Raw genomic sequence first — 25416 nt, forward strand, 5'->3', positions numbered from 1 at the left:
CAGCAGAGGACGCGATCGCAGCAAGCAGAAGTTGCCGGTGAATCGGAAACGCGAGGTGAGCTTGCCGCTGCTGTCTTTAGCTTGCTGCTGTGAGCATGTTGTGACCACATCTCCACTGAAATCGAGCGTCCCAAAGCCGCAGAGGTCCCAAAAAGGGGGAATTGCAAATTTGTTTGCAAAGCACAGCTGCTTCAGGAAGCACCCGGGGGCAATAACGACAACACGCCATCCCCTCCGCTGCTCAAGTGAACAGGGTTGAGAGTAATGGCCTCACGCCTTCTCTGCAACACTTTGTTTTATTTGGGCCGATTGAATGCTGACATCCCCGGGGCGTTGCCTCGCCGCGGACAACAATTTGCTTCGGCTTGTCGGGTTAATATGAATAATGTGGGGTGTTTAACCCAGGGCTGTTCCGTCGGGATTACTACGAGCCGTTTGTGGACGACCTTAGGTCGTGATATATCGGGTGCATCACTGGCGAGCAAAACGAGAACTTTCACGTCAGAATGATGACGATCCGCACCATTGTCATGATGCCCATCTTAATGTTTGCGTTTCTTGTTTGTAGGTCATCCACAACGTCACACCAGACCTACGCTGGGATTTGAGTGTTGCGTAGTCAAACATACCTCATTTTCACGCTCATTATCATAATACACTAATACTTTTGTCATGTGGCCAGCACTTATCATAAGCGACGGTGGCCTCATAAAGATGCTGCGTAACTCCAACAATTGTTTAATTGTCATCGAAATTATTCTTACTTCTCAGACATGAAATCTCAGTGTGTATGTTTGACTCCTTGATGCAAGCCTTTCTGTCTGGTCTCCCACATTAACATTTACTGGTCCGTGTGAACCGCTGTACATTTTTCTCATTTTCTTTTCCTTCTCATTTTTGCTTCTCAGTACACTTGTCATGTTTCTCTTTATTTCTCTTGGAGAAATCATGTGCCAGTCCATTGTGACTTAATCCGACAGCCTAGCGTCGCTCCGAGCTGGAATTGACATCGTCCATATGCATGGTGGCGGCGTGCCACCATGTTATTATGTCACTTTGTGTTTATGAGAGTGGAATGTGAAGAATTAGGTTTATGGCAAGAAGACGAGGCATTCACGAATTGGCCTGGCTTCGCGTGCCTCATAGCCGCAGAGATTATTTCAATTGCGTATTAACCAATGTGCTCTGCTTATGAATTCCTGACACTTCAAGCTCGTCCGAGTAGATTTTCCCATTTTTTTTTCCGACAACTGTATCTGCAGCTTTTTATTTTGGCCTCGTCTATGTTAAAAAAAAATCTTCCGTGCTGCATTAATAATGAGTTGCTTAATGTTACATCAGTTGGCAAATAAGTGAATGCAAAACTTCCTTATTTATTTAAGTGAGGCACTCTTTTGAGAAAAGCTTTTAAACACTGTGCGTCCTCATAGAGAAAAGGCAATTCTGAGGCTGCGAGCGAAAAAAACATTTGAGCTCCATTGGCAAGTGGCATTCAGGAAAAGTAATCATGTTTCACAACTTGTTTTGTATTCAGATTGGGGGTGGGGGGGGGTGGGGAATATTCCTTCAAGGGGAAGAGGGAAAATACCTACTGAGCTTGTGTCCACCGTTGGGTCCAATGGGTGAATCGTACTTGTACGTTATAGTTGACAGACAGGCATGTGGTCAGTCCGTCACAGAGCATTGGGTGCATTCACAATTCAGTCATGAACGTTTCTCTGACTGGGAAGCAACCCTGGATAGGTCGCTACTCCATCGCAGGAAACTGATACGACTGAAGCCGCTCGCTCTGAGCACAAAAGTACCATAATTGAATCTGTACCGGTGAGAGGAATGCAACAAGTCTTCTTTTTTTTTACTCACTTGATCGCCAAGTTGCTCTGTAGTGTAGTCGAAAGATGATCAAAACGCGAAGTGATAACGTCTGGTTTGGTGTTGGCCTTTTATGGACCATGTGATCCAGCCGAGTGCTTTAAAAAAATATATATTCAGTCAAGGTTCGTGGAAGAGCTCAAACACAGAACGGATCAGGACGCAGCATTACAAAAGGAACAGCAGAAAGAGAAGGGAGAAATGCTGACAGCACGGCCGAGGGACAAAATAAATGGAGAAGGACAACAACGGATGCGTAGGTAAGGATTAGGAGTAAAGGAGAATGCAAGGGGTGGATAAGATGGACACAGAAGGAAAATTAGAGGGGAGGAGAGGGGTGTTGGTTTAACGGGTATAGAAAACATCGTGGATTGGTTGGGGGATGATCTGAGATGGTGGTGAACAGCTGTATTGAAGACCTGGAGGGAAGAATGCGATTGAAGAGAATATGGAAGTTCGTTCCATAAGTGGAGTAAAAAGAGGAATAAGTGAGTGGAGTTGAGCAGTGATCCTGGATTTAGGTAGTTTCACCTGAAGGGGGTTGCTGATGCATGGCGTGCGACCTACTGATACCTGGGGGGAGTGCGAGGACAAATCACAGAGTGGGCAGAGGATGCAAGACCAAAGAGGAGGCAGAGGAAGATGGTAATACCACCGACCAGTCTGTGATGGCAAAGTGATAGGCCCATACATTTACAACGTAAGACTGTAGAAGGCGGTCGTCTTGATAGCATGCATACAAAATAAACTCACAATTTTTCAAGTTGATGGTGCATGCTGAATGCACTAGGGATACGTGGAAACTCGAATATTTATTCGCCAAGCAGATTGTAGATTTTTAAACTTTTCTTTCCTGGATATTTGTGTGAAACTAAAGCATTATGACATCTTTACAAGAGCACACGACACTGCCTAATGCCAAAATATTTATCTTTGTAATAGCAGCCTTGTGTCGCTCGTCCTGACAGCCTGCAATGCGTGCTCCCAAGATTCTGGCCTGCTCACAATGTCTCATCCAACAGCAGCAAGGCATGTGGGGTGGAATTGTGTTGGTGGCTTGGCGTTTGCAGCCAGATTGCAACGCATCGTGCCAACAGCCTCGTGATGATGCGGTTCCACGCTTGCTTTGTGCTTGTAGGATATTTCGCCATGCGCTATGTGGTCATGCGCCATTGAAGGGAACTGCTGAAAATGGCCATTTGTGAAGAGGGCGTTAAGAGTTTCGGGGTCTGTTTTATGCTCTGCGACGCAAAATGCTGGCTTTATTCCTGCTTCGTTTATGGAAACAGGAAGATGGAGGGACTGGGCACTGTTGGAGTGTGAAGGAAAGGTTCGGTCGCACGTCTGCTTTTGAAGCTTCCTTTGCTTTGTGATTAAAATTAAAAAAAAAAAATCATCTTGTTTATTCGGTGGCAGAGGTTATGTTTTCACCCCTGCCTGTCTCTCTCTGTTTGTGAGCAGGATATCTCAAAAAGTTTCAGACGGATTCAGACGAAATTTGCTGGAGTGGCTGGGTGTATGAAAAGGGCTAAATGATTTAATTTTGATGAAGATCTGGATCTGGATGCAGATACTAGAATTATTTAATTTTTAAAGTGATTCTTCAGCATTGAGAGATGGGGCCAAAACTATGTATCGCATTATATTTCAAAAAGTTGTGGACGAGTTATGACAAAACTTCATAGATGTGTTGGTTAGGTGACAAGAACGAGGCGATTCGATTTTGATTGAGGTCTGAATCGAGATCCAACCTATCAGTGGGATACAAAACGTAAGTGTTCAACTTGGCGGAGGTAAGCGCTCTACCGAGTGCCGAGTGCCGTTCCCGTATTTAATGTGACTTTGCTCAGGCCATATATCATCAATCAAATGTTCCAAACTTTTGATAGAGCATAGCTGATCTGGAAGCAATTGTAGATCGTCCCTCTGTGATCCTCGACTCTGTATGCAACCCCCCCCCCCCCAATTATTGAGCACTGGTTATGTTGGGGGCTTGCTGTGGCTTTTCCAGAAGTAATTCAGGGAAGGAACTTGTAAGATGCTGGTGATGATGACTCGCCCTACCCTTTGTGAAAGATACAGTGCGATCTTTAACGTCAAACAATGATCAGTTCTGCCACATGGGTCCTCTGGCTTAAGGGTCTTCCGAGGGACGGTGCACACATTTAGGCCTTGCCTTGCGTGCGAAACACCAGGATGGCAGTTTATAACTGGGTTAGGGTTCAAAACCAAGCTGGACAGCTCGAAGGCAAGTGTGCATCCCTCAAGCCGATCTTTTTAATCTCACAGTTTAAATGATCGGCGTCGTTGAATGCATTTTTCACATTGTGGTGCTTGCTTATTATCGAATTCTCTCAGTTATTTTGTGCAATGTTCATCTTTTCGGTTGATGAACGATTGACGGTCGAGTTACTCCTCTGCTCTGTGGTGAAGGTAGCGGTGCGCTGACAATGCCTCGATTGTTTCTCCTGTTTATTAGGGCCACCTTAATTATGCATGACAGCGCGTTGGGATACATTCCTGATCTTCGGGACAAAGTGCAGTTTAATCTGCAGTTTAATTACCCCGTGCAAAGAGCAGTTTGCTTGATATTCAAAATCCCAGGCCTTTGAGTTGAGTAACCAAAGTGCTCGACATTTTATCCCACTTTCTCTGGCTGAGGAATGTGACGTGCATTGCTCTTTCATACCATTGTCGAGCACAGTGGCAGTCCATCACACCATCATCACATGCATAGCAAGCAGTCCATCATACCATCATTGTGAAAGTCACGCTGAAGTTTCAACAAGTATTGGGATGGCATATTCATAAATCTTTCAAACTGCTTTTGTCAGCTTGTTCACATGGCTCTGTGCAAATGACTTGTGACTTGCACTTTACTTCTGCCTTATCTTTGATGCACTGACCTGTGATTGGTCAATCAATTTGATGTTACTTCTCTTTATATTCTCAATTTTCCTGCTCTGTCTGTCTTCTAATTCCTCTACCCGTCTGCATGCTGGTCCTGGTTTCTCAGCAAAAAATTTCCATAGATTACCTTTTGAATGATTTTGTGGACTTTTATCTATCTGTCTGTCTATCTGTGTATCTGTCTATCTATCTTTGTATATCTCTGTCTATCTATCTGTCTGTCTGTCTATCTGTCTGTCTGTATCTATCTGTCTGTCTCTCTAAATGCCTGGTGTTGGCTTAATGGTTAGGGTGGCGGGCTTTGGATCCGAGGGTCCTGATTTCAAATCCCGCTCAGCTGTTGAATTTACACCAGGTGGGGTTAACTTGGCCTGTCATCCTTCTGAGGTCGGCAAAATGAGTGCCAGCATGCTGGTATCCTGTGTCGGAGTGGCGACCTGTCCAGGATTGTGCCGACTAGCCAAGGGGACTGCTTAAGCAGCACCAACGCTCTCTCTGTCTCTCTATATGATCTGCCTATCTATCTTTCTGTCTGTCTGTCGGTCAAGCTATATCTGTCTGTCTGTCTGTCTGTCTCTGTCTGTCTATTTATCTCACTATCTAACTGTCTATCTATCTATCTCTCTCTGTTTGTCTATCTGTCCGTCCATCTGTCTATCTATCTATCTGTCTATCTATCTGTCTGTCTATCTTTGTCTGTCTATCTATCTGTCTGTCTATCTTTGTCTGTCTATCTATCTTTCTGTCTGTCTATCTATCTCTCTATATTATGTGCTTATCTATCTTTCTGTCTATGTGTCTGTCTCTGTCTATCTATATCTGTCTGTCTCTGTCAATCTATCTGTTGGTCTATCTATATCTGTCTGTTTGTCTCTGTCTTTCTATCTATATCTGTCTGTCTATCTATATCTGTCTGTCTATCTATATCTGTCTGTATATCTATCTTTCTGTCTATCTATGTCTGTCTGTCTATCTATCTGTCTTTCAATATATCTATCTACATATCTGTCTGTCTATTTATCTCTCCATCTATCTTTCTGTTTATATGTCTATCTATCTCTGTCTGTCTATCTCTATCTGTTTGTCAAGCTATCTACATCTGTCTGTCTGTCTATGTCTATCTATCTGTCTATCTTTCTGTCTTTCTATCTGTCTGTCTCTATATCTGTCTGTCTATCTATTTGTCTGTCTATCTATCTCTGTCTGTCTATCTCTATCTGTTTGTGGATCTATCTACATCTGTCTGTCTATGTCTATCTGTCTGTCTATCTATGTGTCTGTCTATCTATCTGTCTGTCTATCTATGTGTCTGTCTATCTATCTGTCTCTATCTATCTATGTATCTACCTGTCTTTCTGTCTGTCCATGTATATCTGTCTGTCTGTCTATCTATCTATCTATCTGTCTCAATCTGTCTGCGTCTGTCCATCCATCACGCTATCTCCTGAATGGATGTGCAGAAATTCACCAATGAACTTGGTGGTTATGATCACCATATGGCAAGATGGTGTGAGAGCAGTATCATTTAGACCCCGCCCCTGGGGCCCTGGGTTGGGGTCGAAATGTCAAATGCCAAACAATGTAATTTGGGGTACATTATAAAACGTTTTTTTTTAATGTAACGGTGTATGCAATCAACATTGGGGGACGCATGAAATACGTAACGAGGTTTTGGATTGACCCCCGGTTCATGCCCCCAGGGATGGGGGTGTGGTGGGAATTTGGGTCACAGGGGTCAAAACCGAAGATTTTGTTTTTTCACCTCAAAATTTGATATTGCATCCTTCATGGTGGAACTTTTTACTATCTTTCAACTTTGCTTTTGGTGAAAAGCATGGGGATCTACAATAGTGCGCCACCGACTTCGCTCCAGTTATCCTGTAAATTGGCCTTGCACGTAATTTTGACGTGAAGTCACGACACTCCTCGGGGTTCAGTCCCTTCAATAATCTCCGTGCCCTTGCTACCATATGAAAGACGGTCGGAGGTGTTTGTATGTACGTGTACATGAAGTTTAATCTATCTGGATGAATTTTCCGAAGTTCATGTGTCATCTCGGCATCCTGGTGGAACGAGTGCAGTGCGTGCAGTTTTATATTCCCCAATTTTCCCGCCCTTATTGACACCATCTAGAAATGTAATTGCCACTCCCGCCTTGGTCTTTTTGGCCAAATCGCTGCTCATGGCCAAATGTCTTTTTGCTCTTTGTTTGCTCCTGCTGAACAAACTCACTTCACATGTGTGCCAAAGGAACGTTTTGGTTGCGTTATGCACCTCTTGCTCTTTCATATTTACTTGCACTCATGAATCCCGTCGTGTGGCAAGCTGTTGAGTAAAAGTGTGGCCTTGTAGCGTTATGCTCGTTTGTGGTGCAGGAAGTCCCAGAGCCAACTCTGCTTGGGCACCACAAATAATGTGGCACAACCTGCTTTTACGGCCTTAAGCAGAGCCTGAAAGCTTGATTGTTTCAGTTCTAATTAGCTGTTGATTATTTGAAATGATCAGTTGTCTCGCCCCAAAGGGGTTGCAAAACTGTCGTAATGGCCGTGTCTGTCTGTCTCTGCATCTGTTTGTGTCCACGTCTATATATTTTCGCTTAAAATTGTATTTCTCTTCAACCGCTTGTGTGATCAATGCAAGCCTTTAAACATAGGAGGGACTCCCCATGGACAATATTTTATTGATAACTCTGATATCATAAGTCGCATGGTTATGGCAGCCATATTGGATTAAAAGATAAAAATTGGACGTCGTCTTCTCCGAAACTGCTCAACAACTACAAAATTGAAACTTGACATATGCCAACAACGAATTGAAATCCTGATCCGAAAAATCTGAAACTTCATATACATTATCTGATCTGCAACTCAATGTGAGTGAAGAATTTAATTAATGATATTATCGGTCATGTGGTCTGGTGGCCATTTTGGATTGAAAATATATACATTAAAAAAAACCTTTTCCAGAACCACAATTCAGATCGATGCGAAACTTCATACCTATTATGATTGATTCGCCATGGGGCATGTCGTTGGAAAGTTTTTTTTTTCATATTCATCTTCATTGATGGAATTTAACCTTGATGTGCACAAAAGTGGTTAAATATCCTCATACTCAATCAATAATCAATACAGCTACAGATTATTGTAATGTATGTGACATAATGGGATGCAGGGATGATAGAGGTATGTGGGCCATCATAGCAGTGTGCCATAATAGTAGTGTGTTCAGTTAACGATGGTATTTTTGTTCAGAATGAGCATGCAAGGCGAGACTATGCACTCTACCGAGGTCCGTTCTCGTTCACTTGGCATTTAATATGTTTCTACATCTCTCTTCATGTATATCCTCAATCCACTGTGCCCCCGGGTCGACTTGGTGGCCTTGTCAAATCATCAAAAGTTACCTATTCATCACAATTAGGCTGCTCATGGTCACTTGAGAGTTGCAATTCCATGGGGTTTCCGCATATCTCACGGGATTGTGATTTGGACACGTGACCGTGATGGCCCACGACCTGTAGGAGAGCTGCTTCGATCGCGGTTTCTGTGAAGTCGGTGATAGCATGATAGGGGAGGGGAAAGTGTTAAATAATCTGCTGTTTGGATGAGGGAATGAAGAAATATGTAATGATAGATGTGGGAATGCCTGTTTGCTTTTATGAGCGGGAGCAGGGTAAGGAGGGCAAGACAGAGTTGAGGTTGGCAGGGGGAGATTTGGGGGTGGAGGGTTGGGTGGGGCAAAGATGCGATGGAGTTGGGAGCAAGAGGTTGAAGTTTGTGAGGGGTTAGGACTTTCGTGGGTGGGGGGATTGCAGGTAAGGGGTTTGAAGGCTTGGAGTGGGGAACGGATTGATGCCTTCGGGTTGGGAGTCGGAGGTTGAGGACTTGGGGTATGGGGGTGGGGGTTGGGTGAGACTTGAGCACTTGAAGTCACATTTTACATTGCATGGATGTTCCATGGGTCATTGCTCATGATTTTCATTGGTTTTGCCTGCAATAAATAGAGAGAGAAAAAAGAATATATTTATCACTGAATTGTCATCGATTGCCTGCCGCTTCAACTTGCACACCTCCAGTGTCTCTTCAGAATGCATTTTGTTTGATGGAGGGATCCTTCTATTATTATTCCGAGTAGGTGTGCCTTGCAATTTCATCCAGGTTTGCTTAGATCACCAGGCTTCTCAGTATGTAGGATCGGCGGCTTTGCAACTGTGCCCGTCATGTTTCATGGACACCATGTCCCATTGTCGAACATTTTGTGGCAAAGTCTTTGACAGGACATGTTATGACGACATACTGCTGATGTGTAGCCATATATAATGATTTTCAACCGTTTTAACAGTTTACTTTAAGTGTATTTTTGTCTTCAATTTGCCCAAAACTTGAGCGTCAGAAGACCTGGTATGGCCGTTTAAATTGCAGGCAGCAACGCCCTCTGTCTTACAACCATCTGCCTTGACACAGCAGTTTGCATATTGAGTGTTTACTGGCTCAGTGCGCCTAATGGACTTAATGAAACCCTGCATTTTTCACAGCGTTAGCAGGAAAGATGAACGTTTGAAGAGCCATGAATTTGCAGATTGCTTTTAAAACTAGAAATAATGCTTAAAAGTCATTCATCACATTTCTGCTTTGCACTCACTGGAATATTTGAAGGAATTTTTCTCTGCTTTCCATTTTGAATTTCAAATATATTGATAAACGAACAGGGAAGAGTATGAATCCCCAAGTTGTGTGTTCCATCCACGGATCGTCTGCAACTTCGTGTAATATCTATATACAGTTGGACCCCGCTATTCGCGGACCCCGTGTATTCGCAGGTCATAAAGTGTGTTCTGCTTCGACATTCGTGCTTCGTGTATTTGCGGGTTTATTTTTTGTATTCGTTTTTTGTTTTTTTTTATCCGCCGCCGCGTGGCGGAAGGGGGATATTGTTACATTTCAGGACTGGTCTCCTATATCTAATTGGGAAATTAGAAATCAGCCAACATCAAAGCATTACATGAAAAAGGTTCAAAAACGGATCCCCTTAACTACAGCCCAATTAGCTTCACGTACTTCCATTCATCGGCAAGGTCATGGAATCCATCATTGCAGTTGACATAAAATCATTCCTTTTCTCCAACAATCTCATCTCAGATCATCAATTCAGATTCAGACCTGGTCACTCTACCTCAGATATGCTGCTTCTACTCTCCAAACAATGGTGGAGGCCCTCAATATCAGACATGAAATCAGGGCTGTCTCTTTGGACATATCTCAAGTTTTTGATATAGTTTGACATTTTGCCTATGGCGTCCAAGGCCAACTCCACTCTTGGATTCCTGACTTACTCCACTCTCATAGCCAATGTGTGGCTCTCAATGGAATCCTCTCATCTACTCTCCCTGTCAAGGCTGGAGTACCCAAAAGCATTGTTTTAGTGCCCATCTTATTCCTAATCTTCATCAATGATCTCACTGACACTGGAAAATCCTCTTGATCTCTTTCCTGATGACTCCACTCTCTGCTGTGACATCACTCATCCTTCTGACAGACAGACAGACAGCAGCCTCTTCCCTCTCCTCAGACTTTGACAAAATCACAAACTGGTCAAACACAATTTTGTTTTTGTATTCATATTGTCCACCCTCTGCGTTCTCCCTTACCACTCGTCGTTACCTGCATCCCTCGTTTGTCCGTCTCCCTCCACTTTCTCCCTCCTCCCCCCCCCCCTGCTATTGGTGTTTCCTCTTTCTCCTGCTGTTCCCTTTGTTATGTTGTGTTCTGATTTGTTCTGTATAATCGCTCTTCCATGAGCCTACATCATGTAAAAAAATAACAAAAACTAAACATTATTTTTTATTCTTATTTTTATTTTTTTTAAACAATGCCCTGACATTCGCCGCATTTTTCAGGAACGTGTCCCCCACGAAGAGTGGCATCCCACAGTATATATATATATATATATATATATATATATATATATATATATATATATATATATATATATATATATATATATATATATATATATATATATATATTCTCCGCCAGTGTGTCTGCCCATTCAGGACATGGCTTCCCCCGTTCAGGGATCGGCTTCAAAATCAAATTGTCATTTTGTTTGCTCCGTATAGGTCTCAGGCCTCTTAAGCCTCTTTTGTAAGGCTTGCTCTTCCTGACTGACAATCTCATGGATTTATCGTAACTCTAATTCGATATCTGATTTCATTTTTAATTGTTGCAATGATGGTTTAACACTCAGCTGCAGCAAAAGGTGAGAAAATCTGACGAATATTGGCGTTTTTAGACAAAAATGCATTTTAATATCAGTTTTGAATGTATCTGTTCAGATGCAATGGAGGAGGGGGAGGAGAAGAGGGGGAGAATGGCTGGAGGAGGGGGGAGAGCGAGAAGGGGGAGGGGGGGAGAAGAGTTGACATCTTGGTCACGTTTTGGAATTTTCATGTGCACCTGCTCGGGAATTAGTTATTTATTATTACTTAGTAAAAGTACAGCGACTAAAACTGAAGCTGTGGATTGAATTGTCATCTAGTTATATATTTTCTTGTTCCTGGGGTATATATATATATATATAGTTTATTTTAGGTGAGTCATAACTCTTCCAACTTCAGTATTTAATATAACAATACAGTACTTCAAAGAACTTTGTACGTGACAAATTGAACATGTGGACTAATGATGAAATCCAAAATTTATTAAGAACGTTTGGTTTTAAGGAATTTTTAATTTGTGAAGTGAAGTGTATTCAACGCTTTCAAGTTTAAAAATAAATGACAGAGTTAAGTCAGTCAAGGTAGGTCCTCCCCGCTCTCAAGTCAAGTCAATCAAGTCAAGGCAGAAATAAGTTACTCTCCATCTTCTCCCACCTCTCTCCTCTCACCCCCTACGACATGATTTCACATATTATGTCAAGGAAATAAATTGTGTAGATTACATCATTTCTGGATCTGAATTGCCAGTAACCATTTAGGAAAACTCCACTTGCAGCATCCACCTCAAGATGTACAAATGTCATTCATGTCTCTGCCCTTGTGTTTCCCGCAGGTGCTCCACTTGAATCATACATATTGTTACGAATTCGCGCCCGCCGGCGTGCGATCGGCCGCGTAACTACAATCACAACCGCGTCGCCCACCGGACAGACAATTCAGGCGTGACCCTCCTGGAACTACCGCCAGGAACCAGTCACGGGTGGGGGTTTAACCTCACCACAGCCCAGTCCACATTCTAACCACGTGAAATAGGGTGAATCGCCGAATGTCGATATACCTAAGTACCCGCGCGGGTAACCTACCAAGGGGCTGCACCGCGCCGCAGGTCGGCCTGGGACACGAACCGCTTAAGCGGTCCATTCCGTACTACAATGATAACCGAGCAGTGTTATCGCCGACCTCGACGGATCCGATTCTCTTTACCGGGCGTTCAAAACCCACTACTCATTCCACGATCCAAGATGGCACTTTCAAAGGGGAAATAGGACACGACGAACGGGGTACATTGCACACAAGGACATTTATTATAAAGCACACGTATATACAAGCAAGGCAGTCATGCAATGTGCAAGCAAGGAAAAAGCATTTCCACCGACTATAATTATTATGTACAAGCACTTAAACAGGTTTACTTAGAGGACACGGCGCCACAACATGCATACAAAAATAACAGGAAAAGACCTCCCTTCAGTGGCCGTCGAGTCCCTCTCCCACGACCGTCAGCATGGTGGCACCTGGTTCCAGCCTCCCACGCAGCCGGCGAACCCTCTCCGGCACCCCTCGTCCGGACGCACAGGTCCACCAGACAGCCAGCACTGCTGCGCCTCCCATCCGCGTCTCCACCAACAGGCCGCTCGCCTGACCACGAGCGAGGGGAAGAAGAATTGGACCACCAGGGAAACAGGGGCGAGCATGAACCGAGAATACCCAGGGGGGGGGAAGAAAACCATGGACCAAGAAGAGGAGAGCAGAGAAGAGAGCGAGCCTCGCGCGCGTCTGCCCTTTATAGCGTGGGGCTCTGCCCTTCGCCCCACCCCACTTCTGACCACCTTCCTTCGAGAAGGTTTCCGAAAAGGGGCGTGCCCTCACTCCGACCGCCTCACACCGTCCATCCACCAATCAGGAGCGAGCTGCCCCACCCCTTTCCTTCACACCAAGCACGGGGGATTCAGGCGGAAGAATCAAGCGAGGGAAAATTAGGCGGGAAAAACCCCACAGGCACTGCGAGAGCTTTTGTTCTATCAATCCTTCCCGCGTTCTCGGACGGTTCCCGACGCAGAAACCGTCGTAGCGTGGACCGTGGAGGACGGCGTTCTCAAGCGGCGTAGTGGCGAAGATGGTGGTGGTTGTTGTGGGGGTGATTTGAGCGTGGTTGGCATTGTGGCGTAGTTGGTGGCGGCGGGTGTTTGTGTGGTTCAAAATAACAATAGAAAAAGAAAAACGGCTATCTCAAAGGGTCACAGCCCGGTGAACACGAATATATCCCATTAAACAACGGTGGGGAAATCTAACTGAACACAGACTTACCGGGATAACTGATCGAAGGAACCGAATGGTGTTCTGCGAATTTCCACAGTCATAACAATATATTAGGCTAATGCTGTCTGTCTCTGTCCCATCCTGAAACATGGAAATGCTTCCTGGAGCGAAAAAAATATATTGTAAAAGTTGCTTCAAATTAATCCAAACCTTGGGGGAAAATTATGATTTTTTTTCACTGACAAAAAATTGAACCCGCCCGCAGTGTGTAGTGTATCGGTCGACAGACTGCTGCCTCAGTCGCTCCTAAAATTGTTTTTCTTTTCTGGTAAGAAATTCTTTGTCTTCTTCTTGGACCCATGCTCTTGAACAGAGCACCGGAACTGCCAAAGCAGTTCTTCCTTGGCTATTTGGCACAATCTTGGACAGGACTCCAATCATTTCTTGAAGCACAGCTGTGCCACCGATGCTGCACCCCTCCACCAGTACACTGGTACTGATTTCACCAAATTCAGGAGGATGACAGGCTGATTCAACCCCACCTGGTGTTAATTCAGCAGCCAACAGGGCTCAAACTCAGGACCCTAGGATTCCATGCCAGCCACCCTTACCACTAATCCAACACCAGGCTTTGTTAAGAAATACAGTCCAGTTTATAACTTCCCATTTTTGAGCTGTTTCAAAAGGAATAAAAAAAGAATAAAAGCCTTTGTTTTGTTTTTCTATTTTTTTATGTCGTGGTAGTTTTTGTTTTTTTTACCACAGCCTTCTGCTAATATTTCGTGTTTTTATGGAAAAAATAGTCACAACAGTTTATTCTTAATATGCTGTAAATTACTACTGGAATATAATGAATAATGCGATTATCCTATTTGAGTATCTTTCAATGCATGGGTAAGAAATGTTTTCCACTCCAAAAATATCTCAAGTGTGCATTTAGGCCCGACTCTCACGTTAATAACACCAGGCCCCATGCGTGACCCCATTTCTCTCAAAAGTATAACAAAACTTATCGACGCCATCCGAAAGGTTAACAGACATTTTTTGACCTGGTTTATCGTGAACTATCATTCAAGCACTGATTACATGTAAGTTATTTTTACATAGCCAGACGTGCGGGACATGGGCCTATATATGTGAATGGGAACGTTTGATTGGCAGAATGAGTACATCCCCGAAAACAGAATGTGCTGTTTTTGGGAAAAGCTGCTGAACTTGTGAGAAGTTGAACAAACAGCTCTGATTTAATCAGAGTTTTGCTGTTCTGAAAGACTGTTTGATATCTCACGTCTATGAAGAGTAACATGATATTGCATCGCTCCACAGTGATGGCACCCCATTTGTCACATTTGAACAAAATATTTTTTGAAACGCTCTGAGGCAACAATCGAACACTAATCCCTTGGATTAATTACACACACACACACACACACACACACACACACACACACACACACACACACACACACACACACACACACACACACACACACACACACACACACACACACACACACACACGGCATAGTTGTTGCATTAGGAATGGGACTAGGAGACTGGGAATGTATTTGCTGGTGCTGGGGAATGTTGATGAGATGCTGCAGCTTGGAACACACCTGTAGGCTCTGTGCCCGCTCTTTCCCCATTGATTATATGCATTAGACAGATCCATTTGCTTCTGGCGCCGAGGCAATTCCCTACAACAGATGGGTCTGCAGGTTTTCAATGTTTTTTTTCTTTTCTTCTCTTCTTTTCCTCCTTTATTTTCTTTAATTTCTGTTTCTTGCAACCAGGTTCCTACTCTGTTCACCGACGCTTGGGTTGCCCCCCTCCCACTTCATCACCGGTTTAGCCGGTTTCACCATTAATTTTCCATCTCACCAAGGTCACCATTCCTTTGGCTGGTTCCCCACTTCACTGCCGCTTTGGCTGGGGCCCTTGTGTAGATGACTTGGATTTTTGTTTGTACAAGAATCACAGGGCTGATTGCTGTGTTTAGGCCTTTTCTGTAGAATTAGAATGAACTTGCCAAACTGAATTGTGGGCAATTGTACAGAAGCCTTGTCACTTTGTTGGACCATAGGTTTTGGCCTCCTGGAGTTCGTGCAGAAGGTGTTGACTTTCAATTACACACAGCCGTTTGTCTTTCTCTGTCTTTCACCACCGTGTGATGGCACACTGCGTGCTTGTCTAATCCCCATGTGGTTTGGTCACACATGACAAACGTTGCCATGCACTGTGGTTGACCCGCCCGCTTTCCTCAAAGCCTTTACGTTTCTACACCAGGCTTTCACTTTAATACAATTATGGTTATGTGGCTACAATTAACAAAGACCAGTGTAAATTTGAGGAACACCTGTCGCTGTACACTTGCACCCGGACAGCAGTGAAGATTTACGAGTCACCCTGTGGTGTTTTGAATGAGACATAAGCAAGCTTCCACACTCTTCCAGCACAGAAGGCCAGTGTTTCACAGACACATGCACACACTCACCGCTTGTGGCTTCCTTCCTTCAGCTGTTGACGTTAAGTATTCCAAATGGATTTGTAAGCTTCTGTGAAACACTGCTTGCTTGGGAAGCCGAAGCTACTCTTGGACCTTTTCATCGACTGGTTGTCTTGGCTTCTTTCACTCACAGGCATTGGATCACTGGATTAAAACATTTTTGACTGTAAAATTAATTATTACAATATTTGTCTTTCACCATCATTAGCATCTTCAGAGTTGTCTACTAAACTGAGAGATTGGATTGGAGGAAAATAATACACGTGAGAAGGAACAAATGATGTTTCGTCTGCAACCCCGAGGCTCGGGAGGTTCCTTGAGAAGGGGGACGTTGAATCGGTGATGAGAATTTCCTGCATTTCCTCACGTCCATGGATTTCCTCGTTTTCAATGTGCGAATAATTTCCAAGATTGGCACAGGTTACCTGCGGAGGTCATACTAATCATGATGCCGTTCCGAGCACACCTCTTACTTTGATTTGTGAATCTTCAGTCTGGCTAAGTGGAAACATGAGTGTTTAAGGACAAACCCAGAACACGAGTGTTTAAGGAGTGTTTTTTTTTTTAATGCCTGACACCGATTGACGCTGTAAGGCATTTTTTAGGCATTTCTACCTCCTCTGCCCGCCAGTTGTAAGATGTGATTGCAATTAGCACGTTTGGTACAACGTCATCGTGGGTGATGACGTCGGTGTCAGTGCATTGTCGAATCAATTGCATGGTTGCTTAACTTGTCAATCATCGCTGTGCCATACGTGTTCGGTTTCACCGATTCGGAGTGCCTTATATCACTGCAAATAGCCATAAGACTCCCCATTGTTCATTTATCAATATAAACCGACACGTATAAAAAGAGATACTCCCCTTACATCGCCAACCTCTCAAGTGGGACGGAGATGGCACGGAGACTGCGTAAAACCCTGTTTTGACAATCACTTCGAGACCCTTGAATATAACAATAAAGATACCGTACAATAGATCATCGCGAACCGATTACAAATTTCCAGGAAGCTGATGCATTTATTTCATTATTTTCTCAAAAAAAAATAATGAGAATATTCCTATCAAACGAGGCCTTTCGGGCGGCCTCAGTCCAGTGAAAGTGGGGAAACTTCCCTCTCACATTGGCCCCCTGTATATTTCTTTATTAATTCGTTTAACTTTTTGATTTACAGTATTTTCCTCTTTATCAAACAAACACTTTCATTCCTGGTGGTCGTATGGCAGCTTAGCTGCCGGGGTCGCTATCATTTCTTGAAGCGTGACTGTGTCGCTGATGCAGTACCCCTCTACCAGTACACACACTGGAACTGGTACTCATTTCGCCGACCTCGGAAGGATGACAGGCTGAGTCAACCCCCTGGTGTTAATTCAGCAGCCGACGTGGCTTGAACTCAGGACCCTAGGATCCCAAGCCGCCACCCTAACCACTGAGCCAACACCAGGCACTTTCATTCCTGTTGAATGGATATTAATTTGAGACCTGTGGAGCCATCAATCTCGCTCGAGGCTGCGAAGGCGGCATGTATCAACCTGCCAATTGAGCTGTTGGGGGAGCCGTCTTCACTATCTCTCCACCATCCCACCCAAAAGGTAGATATGTTAAAGTTGCATGTGACTGCAACCAAACCTCAGACTTGGGATCCCCGCTGTCGTGTGTAATGCTTTATCTGGAGTCACATTGGATATTGAGTAGCTCTCAAAGGCTGGCAAGCTTTGAAATGCTGTGGATGCAAGAGCGACCTGTTTCCCATTCATTTGCCTTGGCAGAGCCGTTACGTTGCCTGGGATGGTTGAAAGGCTTTTGTTCTGAATCGTTTAGATCTCAAAATGCAAATGTCCTTGTACACTTCAAGCACAGCATGTGGATCCATCCACAGATTGTGGGAGTGTTTTGTAAGTCCTGCTTGTTAACTTAAAGGCTGCACTGTTAGGCACACTGTTGCTTTTTTGTGCCTAACTCTCCCTGGGTGCCTTTGTCTGTGTCCCTCGCTGTTTGTTAATGGCAAAGGTCAGGCAACGGAAGGCCACTCTCATACAGTAAGCAGTTGTATTTCTTCACTGCTGCACATAGTGTTCATTACCTCTGTCACTGAAGGTGGAGTGTCTGTCTGTTTTTCTGCCTGTCTGTGAATGAACAGGGAATCTCAAAAAGTTGTGGGCAGATTCGGACGGAACTTGGTGGACAGGTTGCGTGTGTGACAAGGACGAATGAATTCAATTTCGGTTAAGATCCAAATCCGGATGCGAGAATTTTTTTCCGGTGATTCTTCAACATTGAAAGATGGGGCCATTAACAATATATAGCACGATATCTCAAAAACACTGGGGACGGATTACAATGAAACTTGGTTGATGAGATGGTGAGATGACAAGAACAAGCCGATTTGATTTTGGTTCAGGTCAGCAGGTCTGGCCTTTCAGTTCGGATACAAAACGTAAACTGTTCAGCCTGGCAGAGGTACGTGCTCTACTGAGTGCTGTTCTAGTTTACTTTTGTTTTGTCTTCTGAATATTATGGTTGTGGTGTTTACAAACAAACCAAATCTATTTTCAGAGCTGTCTGCTCAGACTGCCATTATTGATTAGTTTTCCACGTGAGCACCTTGGGAGCTATCTGTCCCCCTGGTTGGTTGCTCACTTGCATCCTGATTACAGGTGGGCTCGCTCGCTCTTGGCCATTGAGCTGTGCACTGACCCCAACCCCGTCCTCGGCCCAAATCGTATGGACTCGAAAGGGTACACTCGGCTAAGCTCAGCAACAAACGTGGTGCACGCTCTTTCATCCCTGACCCGTTTTTGCAAATGTTGTTGCGAACTATCGATTTCAAATTAATCTGGGCACAGCTTTGCGGAAGCACTTTTTCCATGTTCCCAAAGCAGATCAGGTAATGTCAGAGTTCGATTTGTGCCTCTCCCACTCTCACCCCCAAAGGACTTCAGTAATTGTAGTTGTTCTAAGGAGGAATTGATCGTCACTAGATAGCCAATGGGAATGCATTGTTAAAGTTATGCGACAATAAAAACGTACAATTGGTTTGCACTTTGAGTATTGCCGAATTTACACCCTTTAATTTATATATTTTTAAATTATGAAATTTGGCAAAATACAGCATGAGAAATTTGTAATATGGGGACTTTTATTTTATTAACCTCCGCTATCGAAGATGGACGGAGGTTACTGTTTTCACCCCTGTCTGTTTGTTAGATTTCGTAAGTATATTGATGACTTCCGTCCTCTGTTTGTGTGTTTGTTACTAACAAAATCTAAAGATTTCGTAAGTATTGTGACGTCCACCGGACTTGAACAGTCCTGCCAACGTAGAATGAGCCGAAACGATGGAGGCGATTTATTTGTTTATAACCCAAACATGGCGGTTCTAATTGCTCTACCGCAAACGGGACGAGGAAGGTGGCACGAGTCACTTTTCACTGAGTTGATGATGTTTATTTGTTTTTTTATAATTACCAGAAATAACAAGACTCGGCAAGAAGAGGGATCCGGGGCGATTCGACGGGATGGTGTGGGATCGGGCGCGGGGAAAAACACAGACAATTCCAATGAATATACAGTTCTCAATCCCTCTAAGGCGCCAAACACACACACACACACACAAAACGTAGCTATCTCTGGTGGTCAGGCTGGACCGTGGTGTGGACGCAACTGTCCCTGGATCGGCGTCGGACGAGCCGGCCTTGCTCTCGCCAGGGGGGGCAGGAGAAACCGCGGTGCTGTCGACCTCCTGGTCCTGGCCCAAGTCCGCCCACAGCCGCCAGGGAACCAGCTCCGGCGCCAAGCCGCGAGCAGGAGAGGGAGGCAGGTCCGCCCGCCGCCCGACCCCGTACTCCGAGTCAGCAGAACCCCAGAGCCAACCAAAGCGAGGCACGAGGATCGGCAAGGCTCCCAGACACGATCAAGAGCACGATCGACTCAGCACAGCAACCAGGACGCTCTCTGCTGCCACAGCTTCCACACCAAAAAAACACGATCGTTCTGGTTGTAATCTTCTTCTTCTTCCTTTTCGACCCCGAACAGAACCTTTTTATCCTTCGTCCTCGTCACTCCCAATCGAGCCGTTTGTTGGCCCACCGCCATCGCCTTCCGCCAATCGTGATCACGGGGCGGAGCCATCCGCTGCACTGTCCTGTGACGTCACGGCCAGTCTTCAGAGAATACCAAAAGGGGTTTACGCAGACACACTTACCCTATCCCGTGTCCCTATCTAATTACGTGACATTTATCATTTCCCCCTTGAAGAAATGAACATTTACTAGACAACTTATCACCACTGAATCGCTACTTATTACATCGAGATCCTGGTAAACTCGAACAGTATGGCATACATAATTAAACATCCTAATTACCCTTTGAATGCATACCCCCCCCCCCCCTCAAACGTAACAGTATATTGATCACTTCCGTTTCTGTTTGTTTGTTTGTGGGCACGATAACTCGAGAACGGAAGAAGCTACCAATGTCAAATTAAACCACGTGATTCAGGAGGGCGATGGCTAGTGCTGATTAGATTTTGGTCAAAATCGGTCAAAGGTCAAGGTCACGGTGAGGTCAAATATTCGATTTTTGATGGTTTGGTACAGATACGTCGAGAACGGAAGAAGCTACCAATGTCAAATTACACCACGTGATTCAGGAGGCTGATGGCTAGTGCTGATTAGATTTTGGTCAAAATCGGTCAAAGGTCAAGGTCACAGTGAGGTCAAACATCCAAAAAATGATAACTCGAGAACGGAAGAAGCTTCCAATGTCAAATTACACCACGTGATTCAGGAGGGTGGTGGCTAGCGCTGATTAGAATTTGGTCAAAATCGGTCAAAGGTCAAAGTCACAGTGAGGTCAAACATCCAAAACATTCGATTTTTGATGGTTTGGTACAGAATCATCGTAGAAACTTCTGGTTTGTGTCGCTACCTTCTCAAGAGACAGCTTTTATTAGACAAGGTCAGAGGTCAAGTGGACGATTTCGTAAGTACCAGTCTATGACTGCTTGCTTGTTTGTTTGTTTGTATGTTTGTTTGTTTGTTTGTAGGCACGATAACTGGAGAACGGAAGAAGCTACCAATGTCAAATTACACCACGTGATTCAGGAGGGTGATGGCTAGTGCTGATTAGATTTTGGTCAAAATCGGTCAAAGGTCAAGGTCACAGTGAGGTCAAACATCCAAAACATTCGATTTTTTATGGTTTGGTACAGAATCATCGTAGAAACTTCTTGTTTGCGTCGCTACCTTCACTCGAGACAGTTTTTATTAGACAAGGTCAGAGGTCAAGTTGACGATTTCGTAGGTACCAGTCTATGACTGCTTGTTTGTTTGTGTTTGTTTGTTTGTTTGTTTGTAGGCACGATAACTCGAGAACGGAAGAAGCTACCAATGTCAAATTACACCACGTGATTCAGGAGGGTGATGGCTAGTGCTGATTAGATTTTGGTCAAAATCGGTCAAAGGTCAAGGTCACAGTGAGGTCAAATATAATTCCATAAATTCATGTGGAGAAATGGAGTATTTTTGCTTCGCTCGACGTTACGAGTTCATTTTAACTTCGATTTTAATTTTGTCTTCGGTTTTTGCGATCGCTTAGGACGCTTAAAACTCGGTTGTAGAAATTCTGGTAAAAATCAGATGTTTTGGAGATGTTTTAAGATTGTATAAAAAATATTTCACTCGACGCGTCATGGGTCGTCCCATGATGCAGTGTGCTCGAGCAGACGCATCGTTGAGCTACGTTAAGGTATAATTGGGTGGAGAAATGGAGATTTTTGCTTCGCTCGACGTTACGATTTTAGATGGTTTGATACAGAATCATCGTAGAAACTTCTGGTTTGCGTCGCTACCTTCTCTAGAGACAGCTTTTATTAGACAAGGTCAGAGGTCAAGTTGACGATTTCGTAAGTACCAGTCTATGACTGCTTGTTTGTGTGTTTGTTTGTTTGTTACTTACGAAATCTAAAGATTTCGTAAGTATATTGATGACTTCCGTTTCTGTTTGTTTGTTAGTTTGTTTGTTTGGAGGCACGATAACTCGAGAAGGGAAGAAGCTACCAATGTGAAATTACACCACTTGATTCAGGAGGGTGATGGCTCGTGCTGATTAGATTTTGGTCAAAATCGGTCAAAGGTCAAGGTCACAGTGCGGTCAAATATTCAATTTTTGATGATTTGGTACAGATAACTCGAGAACGGAAGAAGCTACCAATGTCAAATTACACCAGGTGATTCAGGAGGGTGATGGCTAGCGCTGATTAGATTTTGGTCAAAATCGGTCAAAGGTCAAGGTCACAGTGAGGTCAAACATAATTCCGTAAATTCATGTGGAGAAATGGAGTATTTTTGCTTCGCTCGACGTTACGAGTTCGTTTTAACTTCGATTTTAATTTTGTCTTCGGTTTTTGCGATCGCTGAGGACGCTTAAAACTCGGTTGTCGAAATTCTGGTAAAAATCGGATGTTTTGGAGACGTTTTAAGATTGTATAAAAAATATTTCACTCGACGCGTCACGGGTCGTCACGTGATGCAGTGCACTCGAGCAGACGCGTCGTTGAATCAGGTTAAGGTTTTCCGTGTGCGCGCTGACGGTGTTTTCGATAAAGATGGTGTTTAAAAGTCATTTTTTATCCCAATAAAGGTTATCGTCGCATGCCTAACTTGCTGAGCCGTCAGATTATGTAAAGATTGTTGGTGGATGGCCAAATATTACGGTTTTGTGACTTTGATAAAATAATATTAAATAATTGCGTGGATAAATGGAGATTTTTGCTTCGCTCGACGTTACGAGTTCGTTTTAACTTCGATTTTAATTTTGTCTTCGGTTTTTGCGATCGCTTAGGACGCTTAAATTGTCGAAATTCTGGTAAAAATCGGATGTTTTGGAGACGTTTTATGATTGTATAAAAAATATTTCACTCGACGCGTCACGGGTCGTCACGTGATGCAGTGCGCTCGAGCAGACGCGTCGTTGAGTCACGTAAAGGTTTTCTGTGTGCGTGCTGATGGTGTTTTCGATAAAGATGGTGTTTAAATGTCATTTTTTTATCCCAATAAAGGTTATCGTCGCATGCCTGACTCGCTGAGCCGTCGGATTATGTAAAGATTGTTGGTGGATGGCCGAATATTACGGTTTCGTGACTTTGATAAAATAATATAAAATAATTGCGTGGAGAAATGGAGATTTTTGCTTCGGTCGACGTTACGATTTTTGATGGTTTGGTACAGAATCATCGTAGAAACTTCTGGTTTGCGTCGCTACCTTCTCTAGAGACAGCTTTTATTAGACAAGGTGAGAGGTCAAGTTGACGATTTCGTATGTACCAGTCTATGACTGCTTGTTTGTTTGTTTGTTTGTTTGTTTGTTTTTTTTGTGAACAGTATTTCGGAAAAACTCCTGGACGGATTTCGACGAAACTTGGTGGGGGGATTAGGTATGCTCCAAGGATCATGTCATTAGATTTTGGACTTGGTCCAAAGTCCAATATGGCCGCTATGGTGGCCATTTTGAAAAAAATATTTGAATTTTTGTTTTTGCATTTCTACATGTTTTACGTGATTTCCAACCCCAAAAAAAAAATTGTTGGAGAAAAAAAAATTTGCAACTTTTTTTTCAAAAATAATTCGATTTTATTTGAAAAATATTTGAATTTTTTTGCACTTATACATGTTTTAAGTGATTTCCAACCCCCAAAAAAAATTGTTAGAGAGAAAAAAACAAATTTTGCAACTTTTTGTTCAAAAAAATTTCGATTTTATTTTTTTGGCATTTCTACATGCACGTCGATCTCGTTTAATTTATTCAATCGTGGTTCAGTGGAGTCTGATCCGTTTTGACCTACAATTAATAGGATATCAGGTTCACTTAAGTGACCCAGCAGTATTGGCGGCGGAGGTTTTGCACTCTACCGAGTGCTCCCCCTCTAGTTTTATCATGATCTCGGGCTCCTGGAAGGAATTTGTACATAAATCACAGGCAGCACAACGACATTGGTAACATCAATGTACTTTTACAATAATAAATAATATGCAACAAGGACATTGATAAACAATGGACAACACAAGGTAAGTACGATTTAAACTTGGATTCCCTGCATCATGAGCCAGGTGTTCAGTTGGGAACACAAAACACTTTGGACATGAAGATCACTTATTGTTCAGAAAATAATCAGAATGACACTATATATGTTATATATACAGTGTGTATATATATATATATATATATATATATATATATATATATATACATATATACATATATCTTCTTCTTCTTTCGGCTGCTCCCGTAAGGGGTCGCCACAGCGGATCATCCGTATGATCTGCATAGTGATTTGGCACATGTTTTACGCCGGATGCCCTTCCTGACGCAACCCTGGTCGCTTCTTACGACACAGGGATATGGTACACCTATTTTAACCGGGGTATACACCGGCCCAGTATACTGGTACTCATTTCGCCGACCTCGGAAGGATGACAGGCTGAGTCAACCCCCTGGTGTATTAATTCAGTGGCCCAACGGGGTTTGAACTCAGGGCCTTTTGGATCCCAAGCCGCTGCCCTAACCACTGCGCCAACACCAGGCTTATACACACACACACACACACACACACACACACACACACACACACACACACACACACACACACACACACACACACACACACACACACACACACACACACACACACACACACACACACACACACACACACACACACACACACACACACACACACACACACACACACACACACCCCCCAAGACCCAATCACGTCTCACCCGTAATTTCAGGGAATAACCAATCGTCTTTCACCGAATCAATTACCCCAGATGGCTCGGATTTCCATAATTGACCCTTCATATCTCAAATGTTCAACAGGTTTAAACTTTACAAAGGGCATTAAATGAGTCATGGACGTAGCTTCTCGACGATCGCTATGGAGACAAGCTTTCGACCAAATAAGGCTTCTTCTTGGTCTTCCTCAACAACAGCGTCAGTGTCAGTCAGTCAGTCAGTCAGTCAGCGTGTGTCACCTCCATAACTCCAAAACCATGAAATCTGTCAGCCTGAAACTTTGCATACATACTGAAGGGAGCTCCCCGGGAGTGCATAAATGAAAAGTGAGTGTTTGGGTTCATTTAAACACTCCTTATGAACATAATTAATGGACTTATTTAATTATCCTTTTTCAAGGCTCATCCTTGCTCATCTTGCTGTTCCTCGCTGGGGTCTTAATTCGCCATTTTTGTTGGCCTGCTCAATAATCCCTTGACTTGGAATATGTTGCAACGATTTCTTCATCATAAAGTTTTTTTTTCACTTTCCTCTCATCATCAAATGACTGATCATCATACAAATCGCTGGATACATTGCAATGCTTATAAACGCCCAGATGCCAACATTCATGGCTTTATTTCATTTTTGCACATGCTATAACTGATTATGCGGTTTTACTGTGAGGCATAATCTGCAGCTGATGCTCACTATCACAGCAAGGGGTGCTAATAGCATTTAAACAATGACTATAGTCGTCATTGGTTTGATATTTATATGGTGTGCCGCCCTGATGATGGCAAATAAGCCTGAAATAAGGCGGCTCCGTTTGTTGTTTAACCAATGATGACCTTAAATCTCTGTCTTTTTGAC

The 25416-nt window shown here is 43.6% G+C and overlaps 1 protein-coding gene across 10 annotated transcripts in view; it reads left to right on the top strand.

The window, feature by feature from the left end:
* The window catches only part of LOC147010737 (autism susceptibility gene 2 protein homolog), a 473526-nt gene that overhangs the window by 155810 nt on the left and 292300 nt on the right, over positions 1-25416 (top strand). For all 10 annotated transcript variants that reach the window (XM_085859271.1, XM_085859277.1, XM_085859269.1 and 7 more), the window contains one exon: positions 1-55. This exon is cut by the window's left edge and continues 137 nt beyond it. In XM_085859271.1, coding sequence (XP_085715397.1) covers positions 1-55 — 55 coding nt within the window. The remainder of the gene's footprint in view (positions 56-25416) is intronic.

The sequence above is a fragment of the Eptatretus burgeri genome, chromosome 16, assembly GCF_056783735.1.
Source record: "Eptatretus burgeri isolate ZD-2024b chromosome 16, Ebu_testis_v1, whole genome shotgun sequence".
NCBI lineage: Eukaryota > Metazoa > Chordata > Myxini > Myxiniformes > Myxinidae > Eptatretus > Eptatretus burgeri.